This window comes from Ammodytes marinus (genome assembly GCF_949987685.1).
Source record: "Ammodytes marinus genome assembly, chromosome: 19".
Classification (NCBI taxonomy): Eukaryota; Metazoa; Chordata; class Actinopteri; order Uranoscopiformes; family Ammodytidae; genus Ammodytes; species Ammodytes marinus.
In genome coordinates this window covers 6,027,367-6,043,437 of record NC_137223.1, presented here as the reverse complement: position 1 = coordinate 6,043,437, position 16,071 = coordinate 6,027,367, and the positions used below count along the sequence as shown (strand labels likewise).

At 41.3% G+C, this 16,071-nt stretch overlaps 1 protein-coding gene across 1 annotated transcript in view; it reads right to left on the bottom strand.

The window, feature by feature from the left end:
* Nucleotides 1–2,213: 2,213 nt before the first annotated feature.
* Nucleotides 2,214–16,071, bottom strand: part of cfap206 (cilia and flagella associated protein 206) — a gene marked incomplete at both ends in the record, with an annotated part of 33,442 nt that continues 19,584 nt past the window's right edge. The window contains 7 exons of the mRNA XM_080048416.1: nt 2,214–2,435; nt 4,204–4,344; nt 4,478–4,671; nt 8,032–8,172; nt 8,469–8,667; nt 9,227–9,346; nt 12,917–13,131. Of these exons, the coding sequence (XP_079904542.1) occupies nt 2,214–2,435; nt 4,204–4,344; nt 4,478–4,671; nt 8,032–8,172; nt 8,469–8,667; nt 9,227–9,346; nt 12,917–13,131 (1,232 nt within the window). The remainder of the gene's footprint in view (nt 2,436–4,203; nt 4,345–4,477; nt 4,672–8,031; nt 8,173–8,468; nt 8,668–9,226; nt 9,347–12,916; nt 13,132–16,071) is intronic.

The window sequence follows — 16,071 nt, the reverse complement described above, 5'->3', positions numbered from 1 at the left end:
ATTCTTGTATCCCTATAAAAGAGAAGGACGACTTTCCAAATGTGGATTGGCATTTTGGAATTCTGGATTCTCCCCTAATTGTTGACCTGGTTGCATGTGCTGTAAATTCTGAGCCCAGTGTCACAAAGTTCCTTAGGGGAGGATATGCAGCAATGCGTATTATTTTAAACATGAATCGAACATTTGCATGCACAATGCGATTTTTGAAATGAAGGAGATTATCTTTATCCAGGATTTTGCAGTGGTGATATTGAAGTGTTTTTTTATCATGAGTTTTAAGAGCGTTTTTATATAATGATCCAATTGGTCTCAATGATCCAATTGGTCTCAAGGTTGTTTTACCTGCTTGAGACCAATTCATACAGTAGGAAAAATGGGAAAGAATTATAGCATTCAGATAGGTGTTTGATGCCTCAACTGTAAGAGAGTTTCTTATGAATCGGTAGTTTGCCAGATTAAATTAGATTTTGTTACCCAACCTTTCTATATGCGTTTTGAAGTTTAGGGTTGGATCAAGAGTGATGCCTAAGTACTTAAATTATTTTTTTTTTCCTTTCCATTAGCATAAATGTCAAGACAATCTCTACATTTGCACCTATTTGAAAAGTACAGTGTAACAGTCTTTCCAACATAAAGTGTAATTTTAGTCAAAAAGCCATTTAGCAGCATTTCCATTTTCTTGGTCAATTTAGTAGCAATTTATGACGCATTTCTTCCATGGGTGTGTACACTGTACAACCAATGTTCCCTCTAAGCTGCGCGCAATCGCGCACTGCTCACACAGCGCACAAGAAAATCTATGCAGCTCATAAAATAAAATTCAACATAAACTTATTAATTAATATCTAATATTAGATCTAATTAATTAGACCAATAATATTATTTTCTGACCATTTTGCAATGTAACTCAGTGAGTGACAGGTGTGCAGCCAATGACACGATACGGTTCACTTACGCACTTACGCTACGCAGCCAATCATAGCATTGACAGTGCTTGCATATGTGCCCTGCCCATACGCGCTGTGCAGGTTAGCTAGTGCGGCGGAGTTAAGAGACGCAAATGCTAACCCCTTCTCATGGCGAAACGAACGGGCAGCGACACATCCACTCACCAAGCCATTGTAAAAAAGAAATGCGCATCTGACTGTAAGCGCTGGGCGCAATATGTTCAAAATAAGGACAAAGAACCAGCATAGCTTTTTTTCATGTATTGGTGCTGCATTTGACAACAAGAAAGAGAAGTGTAGCGTGCAGTCAATGAGTAGGGAGGATCAGCAGCCTGCTCTGTGCTCTCCTCTCAGGGCCCTGTCCTCCTCAGACTTCAACCTCTGCATCAGCTCTGGGGCCTTATTTATCAACGCTGCGTACGCACATTAGAGGGCGTATGCCACCCAGTATGCAAGAAGATGTGTGGTCCTCCACGCAAACTCTGACCCACGAATGTGTTTGTGTAAAATGAACAGAGCTGGCCCAGTTTGTGTGTTTGATATTAACATCATATTAAGCAAGTGTAAATTATCATACATAAAAAGGAATACAAAGTTTTGGTCCGGAATCAGTTCATCTGGGAGGTAATCTGAGGTTAACTGATCACGTCACGTTCACATCCATGCACAGTGTGTATTGAGTTTATTTAAAACATTTGGAAATGGGGTGTGGTGATCACAGCTGGCTGCTGTGTGTGTTCCTCCTCCTCCTCCTCCTTCTGCCACTCCCACTCCCCCTGTCTGTCTCTGCTCACCTGGTCTGCATCATCAATTAACCCACCTACATCTACTCCTGGTTCCCCTGCAGCGAGATCGTACTTCGCACTCCCGTGGTAGTTATGCGTGCCTGGCTACAGTTTATTATCTTGTTGTTCTCTCGTTGCTCTCGTGTTTTTGTCCTCGTACTGTGTACTCGTACTCGTGTTTCCTCTGCCTGCAGTTTTCCGGACCACTACCTCCAGCCTGACTACCTGCCTCACAACCTGGACGAAATAGTTCTTCTGCTTTGTTCCTCTCACCGCATTTAAATGCTTTCATTATATTACAGAGAAAAATGTCCCGTAAAAGAAAAAGAGCACCAAGCCCAACCCCTCACAGTTCGCAGGCGTCTTAGGAGTAAATGGATTAAATAATGTTCTCCTCACACAGCACAAGAGAAAAACCATGACATAATGATGTTTACCTTTATTTTACACAACAAATGTTTTTTTTCCCTCGTCACCTTGATTATTCATCCACAGATCTGGTGAGATTAGTTTTGACCACGCGTCCGTCTCTCTGTCCCCTCAGCCCAGCCAGGTAGACCAGAGGTCGGGGCACGTTGCTCTCTCCGTCTGTCTTGCTCTGACAGGCAGCCTCCTTAGGCAGCCAGGTCTGAGTGACGTTCTCCCGCCTCATGTGGCTCACATCAGTCTGCACTGAGTGTGTCACTTTGGTCAGAAGATCAGCCTAGAATATTCAACCGCAATCTTAATTATGTACAATATTGCTCAACTGGATATTGCTCATAAATATAATAAATTTAGGTATATACACTGAGTTTTATGGTTTGTCCATTTTTTTGTTTGACAATTATACGGTCTGTTGACTGACTATGTGTGCTACTAGATACATGAATTTCCCAAAGGGAATTAATAAAGTATCTATCTATCTATCTATCTATCTATCTATCTATCTATCTATCTATCTATCTATCTATCTATCTATCTATCTATCTATCTATCTATCTATCTATCTATCTATCTATCTATCTATCTACAGTCCCCTCCAAAAGTATTGGAACAGTGAGGCCAATTCCTTTATTTTTGCTGTAGACTGGAAACATTTGGGTTTAACACCAAAATATGAATATGAGACAATAGATCAACATTTCAGCTTTCATTTCCAGGTATTTACATCTTTATCTGATACACAACTGAGAAGATATAATTATTTTTTAAGGAACACCACATTCTTAGGTGAGCAAAAGTATTGGAACAGATACACTTTAAATAAATTAAAGTAAATAAGACTTAATGTTTTGTTGCAAATCCCTTCCTTGCAATAACTGCATCAAGCCTGTGACCCATTGACATCACACAACTTTTGCATTCTTCTTTTGTGATGCTTTTCCAGGCTTTCACTGCAGCCTCTTTTCAATTGTTTGTTTATTTACTCTCTTCAGTCTCCTCTTTAGCAGGTAAAATGCATTCTCTATAGAGTTTAACTCTGGAGATAGACTTGGCCAGTCTGAAACCTTCCATTTCTTGCCCCTGCTTAACTACTTTTTTTGTTTTTGCAGTTTTTTTGGATCATTATCTTGCTGCATGATGAAAGATCTTCCAATCAGTTTGGTTGCATCTTTCTTTAAAATGGCAGAAAAAATCATTCTGTAAACTTCTGAGTTCATTTTGCTGTTGCCATCATGTGTTACATCATCAATGAAGATTAATGAGCCCGTCCCAGAAGAAGCCATGCAAGCCCAAGCCATGACATTGCCTCCACCGTGTTTCACAGATGGGCTTGTATGTTTGGGATCATAAGCAGATCCTTTCTTTCGCCAAACTTTAGCCTTTCCATCACTTTGGTAAAGATTCATCTTGACAACAACACAGTAACACATGATGGCAACAGCAAAATGAACTCAGAAGTCTACAGAAACATTTTGTTTTTAAAGAAAGGTGCAACCAAACTGATTGGAAGATCCTTCATCGTGCAGCAAGATTATGATCCAAAAAAACTGCAAAAACAACAAAGGAGTTCATCAGGGGCAAGAAATGGAAGGTTTTAGACTGGCCAAGTCAATCTCCAGACTTAAACCCTATAGAGCATGCATTTTACCTGCTAAAGAGGAGACTGAAGAGAGTAACCCCCCAAAACAAACAGCAACTGAATGAGGCTGCGATGAAAGCCTGGAAAAGCATCAAAAAAGAAGAATGCAAAAGTTTGGTGATGTCAATGGGTCACAGGCTTGATGCAGTTATTGCAAGCAAAGGATTGCAACAAAACATTAAGTATTATTTACTTTAATTTATTTTAAGTCCATCGGTTCCAATAGTTTTGCTCACCTAAAAATGTGGTGTTCCTTTACAAATAATGCTTTCTTCACAGTTGTGTATCAGATACAGATGTTAATACCTGGAAATTAAAGCTGAAATGTTGATCTATTGTCTCATATTCATATCTTGGTGTCAAACCCAAATGTTTCCAGTCCACAGCAAAAATAATTCTTGCTCACCAGTTTGATAGCTTTTCTTCGCAGCTCCCACTCATTCCACTCGTATGACTTTTCAATGTTTGTCTCCAGTGGGTGGATGCTGGTCTGTGTGCCGCTGTCACACTTGGTGACGGGCACCAGTAAACTATCTGCTGGCTGCATCTGCAAAAGAACAAGGCAACAACTAAGTTTACATCACACTCCCTGTCAAATCAAAAATAAGGACCTTGTTTGGCTGTATAACTGAAGTATGCTCTTTGAGAATACTGAACATGAAAGAGGCGGCTGGGCTGACCTCAGTGTTAGGACTGGTGCAGGTGAACTGTTGGTGGAGTTTGAGGAGTTGAATGAGTTCAGGGGCGTACTTGGCTTTCTCTGCCACCTCTGCTATGAAGTCGTCTGGACCAGAGGCAAATTTCAAGGCAGCTTCCTTGGAGCTAAAAACATAGAGCTTCTCCTTGTGTTTGAGGACTCCAATGTGTGGATTACCTGAAAAAGATTCCAAACAACACGCATCATGTTGTATTCATTTACACAAAATGTATGTTATTGAAAAAATGTATTTGAGGGAAAAAATAATATGGTTGTGTACAGTATATGGATACAAATGAGCAAATGTGTCCCATGCACATTATATACATATCCCAATTTCTACTATGTATTGTGCACGCAAACATCACAAAATTATACAATTCTGTCAAATATCAGGGATCTTAATTCTTTGAAAAAGGGTGGAGGTAGGACACTACTCAGCCCCATGGGAAAGCCTTGTAGACCAGGGAGCTCAAGGCAAAAGCATTTTTTTTCTTTAATGGATTGATGGATGGATGGATCGATTGCACATTCAAGGTGTAGGGTTAGTGTGTCTCCAAACAAAAGGGCTAGGAGAAATCTCAGAAAAGGTTTTGTGAAACTTCAGCAAAAAGATGGCGAACGAGAAGAAAGCCTAAGGCAGGTCGGTCTGCTTTGTGATAAACGAGCTACTTATGAAATAATACATGCTTACGTGTTGCGCTCATTAAGATTTTTCCTAACATATTTCTGTCATTCAAACAACCTAGGAATTCAAGTTTAAAACTTTAGGTATAAAAGCCAACTTTCAAAATGTGGGATTTTAATGGGGCTGCTGATTACGTGGGGAACAATTTCAACCCTCTACCACTTGACAGTCTGTTTCGAGGGGCAAGAGATAGTATACACAGCTCCGGGAAAAATTAGGAGACCAGTCTGGATTTTTCTTAAATTTTCATCTCTACATAACTTATTGAAAATACTCTTCAGGACAAAAAATGTATTGGAATTTGGTAGATCTGTTGTCAGAAGTTTATTTTATAAAACCAAAATGTTCATTTTACTCAAACATATGCCTATGCTTCCTGCTTTACTACTGTGCAGACGCTCTTCAGCTTGCTCTCTCCTCTACTTGCACATTTTGCTTACATTCTTATTTTTCCTCGATAATACATTTTGCAGCAGCTCCTGGATACATACAAATAAATGGGACTGTAATTTACTTTTATTTTTATAGATACTACAGGCATTTTTGTACATTTGTACGACCTTCTCAATAGAACGTGAGGATGCCTAACAGGACAAGCCTGTGCTGACTGGAAGCTAGGCTAAAGCTAATTAGCAGCAAGATGCCTCCCTTATCAAACGAGGACTATCAAATACTCCTACAGAGGATTACAGCACTGGAAACAAAAATTAATCGATTAGAAGTGAACTTGGAAGTGAACGGACTATGTGGGAACGACACCACCCTACCAGTGACTTTAAACAGTGGATAAGATCAAGCTAACACACAGCTAACTAGCACCGACAAGGCTACGAAGAAACAGAAGGACATTGTTCAGGGCAGTGATAATAACCCTCCCTGGAGTCTGTTGTGTAGTGCTTTTCCTCTTATCAGTGGGCTGCACTGTCTCGCTGCTACGATGACACCATAGTCACGTAGCTGCCGCAGCCAGTGCTGTTCGCTCACTGTCTCTGTCGACTCGCCCCGAGCCGTCTCTGTGCATTTACCGGCTTTATACGCTCACAGCACATGCAAGACAAGTTTTAATCGCCGCTTTCCATGCTCGGCAGCCATCACATTTAACTGAACTGGATCGCTTTAGTATGTTCAAAATACCTACATCCAGGATCCAGACACTCATCACAGGCTACCGGAGGCGTCTAGAGGCTGTTATTTTTGCAAAAGGAGGCTCAACTAAGTACTGATGTCATGTTTCTTTTGGGGTGCCCAAATTTATGCACCAGTCAAATTTTGTTATGATGCCTATTGCATATTGCACATATAAGGTATGTCATATATGAAAAGGAATTTGCTTCTTTGAAATCCCAGCTAATGATGAACAAAAATCCCCAAAATTAGAAGGGGGTCCCAAACTTTTTCATATGACTGTATTTATTCCCCTAATCAACCATGGCTGCGATCAGACCCGACCCGACACAACAGCGATCATGTCCGAACAAAAACAACAACAACACGGCCAACAATTGTGCCAAAAGACAAATAAACAGCAACTGAACGGAACAAATAGCCTTAAAACAACATTGCAGATTCACGCCGCTCGGAAATGAACACAAACAGCAAGACAGCACCATACCAAACACATTTACAGCAGCATTGTGTTCACGGCAGTACAAAATAAAGACAAGTAGCCTACATTACCCTACCTGGATGTGACAGGGGATCGTGGCTGGCGTAGATATAAACACCGGTGCTTTGCTGTACTTGTCGTGAAAGTTCCCCAGACTTAGCCGTTATGTTTGGGTTCAGTATATGGAGGTGGTGGTCGCACACAACCGGGTGAGTTAACTAATGCTATCCGACCGGTGCTAACTTGGTTTATCGGCTAAAGCACAGCCGCACATGAATTAACCAGGAAGCCCATTCTCCTGGCTCACTTTTCCCACGTCTTCTAACCCCGAGCGGCTTCCTACAGCACCAGCCGCCCGCAAATACATTTCCTCCTCGGTGTTTCTCAGCCTCTGTGTACACTGTCCTCCCACCGTGCCGATGTCCGCGAAGTCGGGTCATTCTCCAAGCTGATTGGCTATCGCGGCTAAGCGTCACGCGTTGGAGCGTAAAAAGTAAAAAAAATTTAACTTGCGCGTTGATGCGACAGCTTCAGCTAATTCAGAACGCTGCTGCTCGAGTCCTCACCAGGACCAAAAGATTGGATCACATCACCCCAGTTCTGAGGTCTTTACACTGGCTTCCTGTAACTCAAAGAATTGATATCAAAATATTGATGTTGGTTTATAAAGCCCTAAATGATCTGATCTGCTGATACGTTATGAGCCGTCCAGAGCCCTTAGGTCGTCTGGGACAGGTCTACTTACAGTCCCCAGAGTTAGGACTAAACAAGGAGATGCAGCTTTTTGTTTTTATGCACCAAATCTCTGGAACAAACTCCCAGAGAACTTGAGTTCTGCTGCAACTCTCAGCTCTTTTAAATCAAGTCTGAAGACTTTTCTGTTGTGTATTTTAATCTTGCCCCTGTAAAGCACTTTGAATGGCCTTGAGTCTGAATTGTGCTATATAAATAAACTTGCCTTGCCTATAAATAGTAAAATGAGATACACTAAACATTTGGAGTGGTCTCTTAATTTTTTTCAGAGCTGTATATAGGGCCAAAAGAGAGAATCAGGATTTGGCCTTTGACAGCAGACTTTGTCCCACGTTTGAGTGGACCATAAACCATTTCGCCTTTACATGTGGTCAGATGACACGCCATGCAACCTATTTTGTTTGTCTGTATCTATATACATGTATTTGATAAAGAAGGACCGTTGAAGTATCTTTTCTTGTGGCACATAGGTTTATCATAAGAACAATACCTGGAAGTATAAAGCCATCTCTGTTCACAAGTGTGTAGGCACAGACTCCGTTATACTGTAGCGGTAGCTCATTAAAGCTGGCAGTTGTTTCTGGCAGATGCCATTCCTGTGTCTCCATCTCAGCTGGAACAATACGCCCAACTGTAAGGCACAATGAGGATAAAACAAACACATTTACACTCTTACATTACATGAGATCAGTTGAGAGATGTTTTTTCTCTCTGGGGTCCAGTTCTGTAAGACATTTGGGAAATTAAAGGCCCCCTCTGTTTGAATATCCTTTGTTAACATAGCTGTTTACAGAGCCTAGGCTGTGTCAACACTGGATTTCTTTTTCAGTTTACCAACAGCACAGAGAGCTAGCAGATCATGAGGAGATATTCACTGATTTGACAAAAAGTGATTTTATACCCTATATATATATTATATAGCCATACCTGAGGATTCAGTCATTCTCTGTTCATCTGTCTTCACCTCTGAAGCCTCCAACAGACCGTCCAAATCAGCTTGAGAAATAGTGTTGGTCTGGGAGGAGATGAAGGGCTGCAGATTGAGCGTGATGTTATGGAGGGTGGTCAGCAGCTCAGCCTCATCCTGAAGTTCTGACCAAAGCTTTGACAGGGCCTTAAACAATGGCTGAAAGAAAATACCAGGAATGACGAGAATTAAGCTGTAGAACAACTAAAGCACGTGTCTGTGAAAAATGAAGTACAGTATGCTGCGATTGATGAAAAAAATACAATGAAAAAGACGACATACGCAGAAGCAAAACAAAAAAGTAGTTGAGGCAAATGGCAGTGAAACACCAGGCACCTTACTTCTGCCAAACATACAAGTAGATGTGCACTAAAGGCTCTGTCTCTAAAGTGGAGAAATACACACTAGTAACATTTCCCAATGGAAACAAGATTCACCAATAAATAGTAGTGTTAAGTACCCCCAACAAATGTATAGTAATAAGAAATTAGAATACAAAAAATGTAATTACTATATTTCTGTTTTCTGTACAGATAATGCAAATGAGATACATGTAGATGAATGAACTTTAGAGGTAAAGGTAGATGTGTAAATTCTATAATGTTCATAAAAAGTAGCTATCCATCCTTTATCTGTTGGAATACAGAGATTAGATCAAGTTACATATCCTAATCTTAAAATGTGTCATTTTTATAATTGCAGTGACCAAAATACTTACAAAAACTTTTGCCGTGGGTACAGCTGTCTTTGACTTGACAGTTTCTTTCAGCATATTCATCTGGGACGAGAGCTCAGTCTGCAGGATCTCAACATGCTTGGCACATAAACAGGCATCCGCCTGGTGGTAAACACAGAACACATTGACTATTTCACCTGCCTTCTTTGAATTCCTTAAAGATCTCCTATTATACCACTTTTCTGGTCTTCATTTATTGTTAAAAACTGCTATAGAGCAACCTGACACGAATCACATCACAAAAAACTATGTAGATTTTCGGGACACTCTTCCTCTTATCCTAGCGAGCACAGCAGTCTCTCTCTACACACTGCTTTGAGCTTCTCCGCCCCTCCCCCCCTGCTGCAAACCCCACTCCGTTGTGATTGGTTACCTTCCTTCCAGCAGCGGGAAATTTTCAGGAAGCTGGGGTCATGCAGCCAGAGCTTGCCTGAGCGGCAGCATTACCATACATGGAAACATGACAGAAACGACCCGAGCGTGACAGAAACAATCCGGAAATTTGAACGAGTTCGGCTCAACCGGCTGCCATAGTGTTTAGTGCTCTGCATAGCCACCCCAGACGGTCAGCAGGGAATACGTCGAAATGCATGTACGTAATTATTTGATACTCTAGTATGGTTAAACATGACTATAAATCATTATAACAACGTTTATAGGTCATAAAAGTCGAAAAGTATCATAGGTCCTCTTTAAATAAGCTGCAAAAATCCCTCTTCTTCTCTGCACTTCAACGAGGGCGGTCGGTCACATACTCTGTTCCCTCCCGACACCTTATCTTCCCTGCTCTGCTCTCTGTCTTGTGCGGTCTCTGTCTAAATCTCTGAGCCTCTCTGTGTATAAAACCTAAATTATGGATCTGATCAGCTGGGGTCTTTCTGCAATGGATAACATTTTCTCAACAAGAAAAGTGGGCAAAGGAGAAGCCCCCTGTCCCGATGGAACCTTTGCTGCTGGATACACCTGGGACGCGTGGGGGAGTTGGAACCCGATGTGTCTGGCAATAATGTCCATCGAGGATGTGGAAGATATTTACGTTATTGGGATTATGGTAACAGGGTTCCTGCTGTTTGGAGTTGGCGGATTCCTGTTCTACCGCAATGTTAAGAAGGCGATGGCAGCACATCCGGATATTGAAAAGCTGCCCGTCATTGAGGGCTTGTGCCGGGCTATCAATGCATAGACTCAAGTAATATGCGAGGTGAATCGCAAGCTGGAAGTGATTCCCGGACTTATTAGAAAAGTGGATGCAATCTGGGTGGACATGGGTAGACCATAGGCACGTGAAAAGGCCACTGGATTTCGGCTATTTTGGATTTACTACCACCAGTGCCTCTAAAACCGGCTACACATTCCAGCGCCTAGTCTCAATCTCAAAACAAATTCGCAATCTCTCGATTCGGCTCCCCACACCGACCTTGGAGGTGTTATCTCTTCTCTCTCCGGGATGTTTATGCACACTGGCCACACTGAAATGTGCAGTTTTGTCTCACAGCAAAATGCCACAGATGCCACAAGCATTGAGGGAGCGTGCAATTGGCATGCTGACAGCAGGAATGTCAACCAGATCTGTTGCTCGTGCATTGAATGTTCATTTCTCCACCATAAGCCGTCTCCAGCAACTTCGCACAGCCATTGAAGAGGAGTGGACCAACATTCCACAGGCCACAATTGACAATCTGATAAACTCTATGTGAAGAAGATGTGTTGCACCGCATGAGGCAAATGGTGGTCACACCAGATACTGACTGGTTCTGAGTCCCCAGACCCCCAATAAAGCAAAAAAATGCACATTTCAGAGTGGCCTTTTATTGTGGACAGTCTAAGGCACACCTGTGCACTAATCATGATGTCAGATCAGCATCTTGATGTGGCACACCTGTGAGGTGGGATGGATTATCTCAGCAAAGCAGAAGTGCTCACTATCACACATTTAGACAGATTTGTGAACAATGTTTGAGAGAAATGGTACAATTGTGTATCTGGAATGAATTTTAGATCTTTAAGTCCATCTCATGAAAAATGGGAGCAAAAACAAAAGTGTTGCGTTTATATTTTTGTTGAGTGTAGTTGCACAGTCAGTTTGGGGACATGGCTCTGTGTATTCAAGCTCGAGACATAGCCTACTACAAACAGATCGCGGAACTTAGCCGTTCCCCTAGACAACGTTAACGGGCAGGATATCCCTGACTATCATTTTTGTCCATCAAACCGCAGTTTTTCTGCACAGCTGCTCACTCCACCCGCTCACACTGACGAGGTCTCCCGTCGATTTTCACCGACAAAGGGTTGCATTCGCTGCTTTGCACTGATTGGATTTCTTCCCAACTTGTCCCACAAAAAGAGTAGTTCTGATTGGATCTCTTCTCCATTCGTCCCGCCGTAACAGTTTCATCTCATTCCTATTCGTAGACTATAGTGTCAGTTATATTCGTCTCAGTCTTCGTCATCTTATCTGCCTTTTTATTTAGTTTTTATTTAGTTTACGTCCGTGAAAAAGGTTCGTAGACGAATATTTTTCGTCAGTCTTAGTCAACGAAATTAACACTGCATCACAGAGGTTCTAACCACTTCATGGATGCACTCTTTGTTTTCCATCTATACGGTTAAGGGTATAGTGGCTCCACCTTTCTGCCCTAAAACCCCTTGACTCGGTGTACCATTCAGCCCTTAGATTCATTACAGGTGATCCTTTTAAAACTCATCACTGTTCCCTGTATGAAAAAGTCGGCTGGACATCCCTGTCATTAAGACGTGAGTTACATTGGTTTTTATTTATTTTTAAATCCTTAATTGGTAAACAGCCACCTTATTTATCAGCTATGCTCGACTGGAACTCTCAGTCTTTTAATACCCGATCCAGTGAGCTGCTGCTTTTAAAGGTTCCTAGAGTTCACTCTAAGCTGGGAACAACTGCTTTTAGCTATAGTGCCCCCACCTCTTGGAATGCCCTTCAGAGCAACTTCAATATGACCATTCTCCCCACTTTTTCTTCTTTTAAATCTATGATTTCTGATTTTCACCATCACCACTGCATTTGTTTTAACTGAATTAATTTTTTAAGCTCTTTTATTGTAATTTTTTATTTCTTTTGATCTTTTTTATCTTGCTAGGATTTTGTGTTTCTCTGTTTTATTCTGTCACTCTGTTGTTATTGTTGTTGTTGTGTTGTGTGCGCTCGTCGGCGTTGTAAATGAGGGGAACCTCAATGCCTTTTCGAGTTTGAATAAATAAAGGTTTCAATCAATCAATCAATCAAAGCTGTAAAACATCCCATTCACATTTTCCTCCCCCTATGATTTCACAAGGGGTGAAGCCACGACCCCCTATTACCAACCTAACTTAGCACTTCCTCCACTTGTGATAAGCCACATCCCCAGATACCCCTGAATATAAAGGGTAGTTACATTCAAACAGGGCCAATCAGAGCAGACTGGGCATTCTTGAAGATGGGGCTTAAAGAGACAGGCTCTAAAACAGAGCGTTTCAGGCAGAAGTTAAAGAAAAGAGGAGATTTAGCAATGGCACTCCGAGAAATATAAAGGCTTTTTTTGGGCACTACAACATGAAGACAGGATCTAGTAGAAACACAAATTACAATTTTGAACCTGAAAATGTACATATTATGTGACCTTAAAACATACCTAATGTTCACAAAGCATATTAGCTCACCAGTAACATTTTGAGGAAAGCTTCGTGCTGCCTGACATTGTAGAGAACTTGTTTGAGCAGGATACTGGACACATCACACTGTCCAGGCTGACAGTTTGGCTGTGTTAGCTTCTCCAGCACAGCTGTGTACTTCCATGCCAAACTCTGAGTTACACTCAGCTCATGTTCTATGCTTTCAATGGTGGCTGGAAGAGCTTCACAAAGAGTTGCGGGAACTGTGGAGAGAATGTTGAAGGACGAATCATATTTACCAAATGCAGTATTAATCATTTGTGATAAAGAGAACCTATTCCGATGAAGCAGTTTGACATTGGATTGAAAATGCATCCAACTTTAATTAACTAAATTCTAAATATGTAAACATAGTAAATGTCTTATTTGATACATTATAGTATTGTTTATGTGATACGCTAATGTAGTACTTGTGGCATGTTATAGTAGTTTTATGTTCCCTCCACCCAGCATCTGTATCAGCCTGGGCCATATTTGGTGAATTTGTGATTCAGACTAGTCTCGCAAAGCCAGACCAAACTACAGCAAGTAGTATAGTCTGGATCCACTCTATTTAGAGCCGTCTATCCGGGGGGAAACTGGGCTGGCCTGTTTTTATTTCTTTAAACCAATCACAATCATCTAGGGCGGGGCTAAGCCTGGGAAGCAGCAGCGGTGTCCGTGCAAAATAGTGCTGGGGGGAATTGTTTTGATGGAACGTCTTCACGTTCAAAGGCTGTCAGAGAAATGGCTAAATCCCACCCGCAAACGCCACAAAAAAACTATTACAGACAAAAATAATAAACATAGTTTGTTGCTTTCTCACCAGGATGTCAAGACACCATACACTTTAGCCCTCGAGGAGCTCATGGCATAATTTAACGTGAATTAACTAGTCTTGCAGTGTTTACTCAGGTAACATTAACAACGGCGGCTTGTTGTCCCGTAAATCACCAAAGAAAAGGAACGGCGGCTCTTAATGTAGCTGGTTATAAGGTCCGCTGCTCAATCTAAACCGACACGCTTCATTTAAACCTCAGAGTTTATGAGGGTATTTCTGCCCGGGGGAAGTTGTACAATGAAGTGGGAAAGCTAGGCTACGCTAAACTAGGCTGCGCCGCTATTTTTATCCTCAAGTCTGAGCGTATCTCCACATTTTATTTCTGTCTACAGCAGGGGTGTCCAAACTTTTTTGACTGAGGGCCACATACAGAAAAATCTACGAAGGGCCGGGCCACTTTGCAAAAATAACACATTTATCAGGACATGTAGCTGCTCTGATGTTTAGTTTCATAGTGTCTTCGTAAATTGTAATCCTTCTTCACGGCAACACTTTCCTTGCAAATTAAACAGACACATTTCGCCTCAGAGCTGGCCCAAGCCTTCATGGGGCCCTAAGCAGAATTTGATTTGGGGGCAGAGAGGGGAGTGACGTGCAGAGTACGACCGCGGGCGGGAATCGAACCCGGGTCTGCTGCTGGGCCCGGCCCGGGGGGGGACCCATTCCAACAGATAAAGGATGGATAGCTACTTTTTATGAACATTATAGAATTTACACATAGAAAGCTTATTCCCGTATCTGTGTGGGGGCCTTAGACAGAGCTAATAATGCTGTTGTTGCACTTGCTTTTGTATTTCTTCCCTTCTAGTTGAGGGGCCCATGATGATTTCTTTCTTGTTACATTTTAATGAGTATCTTATATTTACACCGTGTTCCAAAGTATTATGCAAATTGGATTGAAGTGTCATAAACTTTAAATTTTTTGTTTTTCAATTAAACTCATGTATGATATTGTGTCTCAGGATGCCTTGGATCATTGAAATTAATCTCATACACCTGTGATAATTAGTTTGCCATGTGAGCCCAATCAAAGGAAAAACTACTTAAGAAGGACGTTCCACATTATTAAGAAGGCCACATGTTTCAAGCAATATGGGAAAGAAAAAGGATCTCTCTGCTGCCTTAGCGTCACAAGCCCAACAACCTATAACATTCTGACTCTAATGGAGTGGGGGGCACTCATTCTCAAGAGACCCTGTAGCAACTAATAATGTAATAACAGCTCATAATGTAATACTATTACGGTTGCATAACGTAATAAGGGCTATGCGCATAAGGTAATAAGGTATATTACATTAAGAGCCTTATTGATACCGCTCATAATGTAATAATAGCTCATATAGTGTGAAAAGTGTTGCACTATCATAATTTTTACTTCTGCCATCCCTGCAGGAGTGGAAGGAAACGCTTTCACCTGTGTCTGTCTGTCAGCAAGATCACACATTTCCTGCAAACATGGTGGAGCATTAGCCAACTTAGATGCCATATACGTTACCTCTGCTCCCAATAAGTGCCAGGCCTCATAAAAAGGAAGAGAAGCCTAACTGTTGAAGGCCTCATCAGGTCAAATCCATGGTATAAAGGCCAAAACTGCACACACTGACAACTAGAATGCACTTTTGGGCAGATTCTGTCAGATCTGTTTTTGTGTTGGACTATGATTTGTACATAGGTGGCACTACAGTAACCAACTCAAAAGCTGGCAGGAGAAGAGGTTGGATTACGGAAGAAGGAGGGGGACTGTAGTTCATGTAGTTTTATTTTCTTTGCTACAATAACTAAAAATAACTCCTGCAGTAAAAACACATTTAAAATTGTTCTTATAAAATAAGTAAGTGAACACTCTTTCCTTCCATACAACCTGACGAAGACCTTCCAGTCAAAATGTTGCCGTTTTTTATTGTTGGTCTTTAATTCCAATTTAACAAAGGCTTTTAAACATTATTTTCCAACTGCTTACGTTAAATACATGTTAAGTCAAACTTATTTTATTTTGGAACTTTGGAACAATAACACAAAATAAATCAAATTAGAGATCTAAACATCAAATTAGTCTCACAATATCAACATCATCATCTTCAACCACTTATCGGGAGTCGGGTCATGGGGGCAGCAGCTTGAGCAGGGAACCCAATATCTACCAGCTATATAGAGACATATGGGGGTCATGGACAACATGAACCAGCTCAAAAGCTCTTCAAATGTGAACACAGCCTGTCAGGACACCAAATTAAAAATATAAGTCCAAATAAATTGAACTAAACAATATGTATAGATAATACATGATCATAAATTATAGTTGCCAACAAAAACAAAGTCAAGG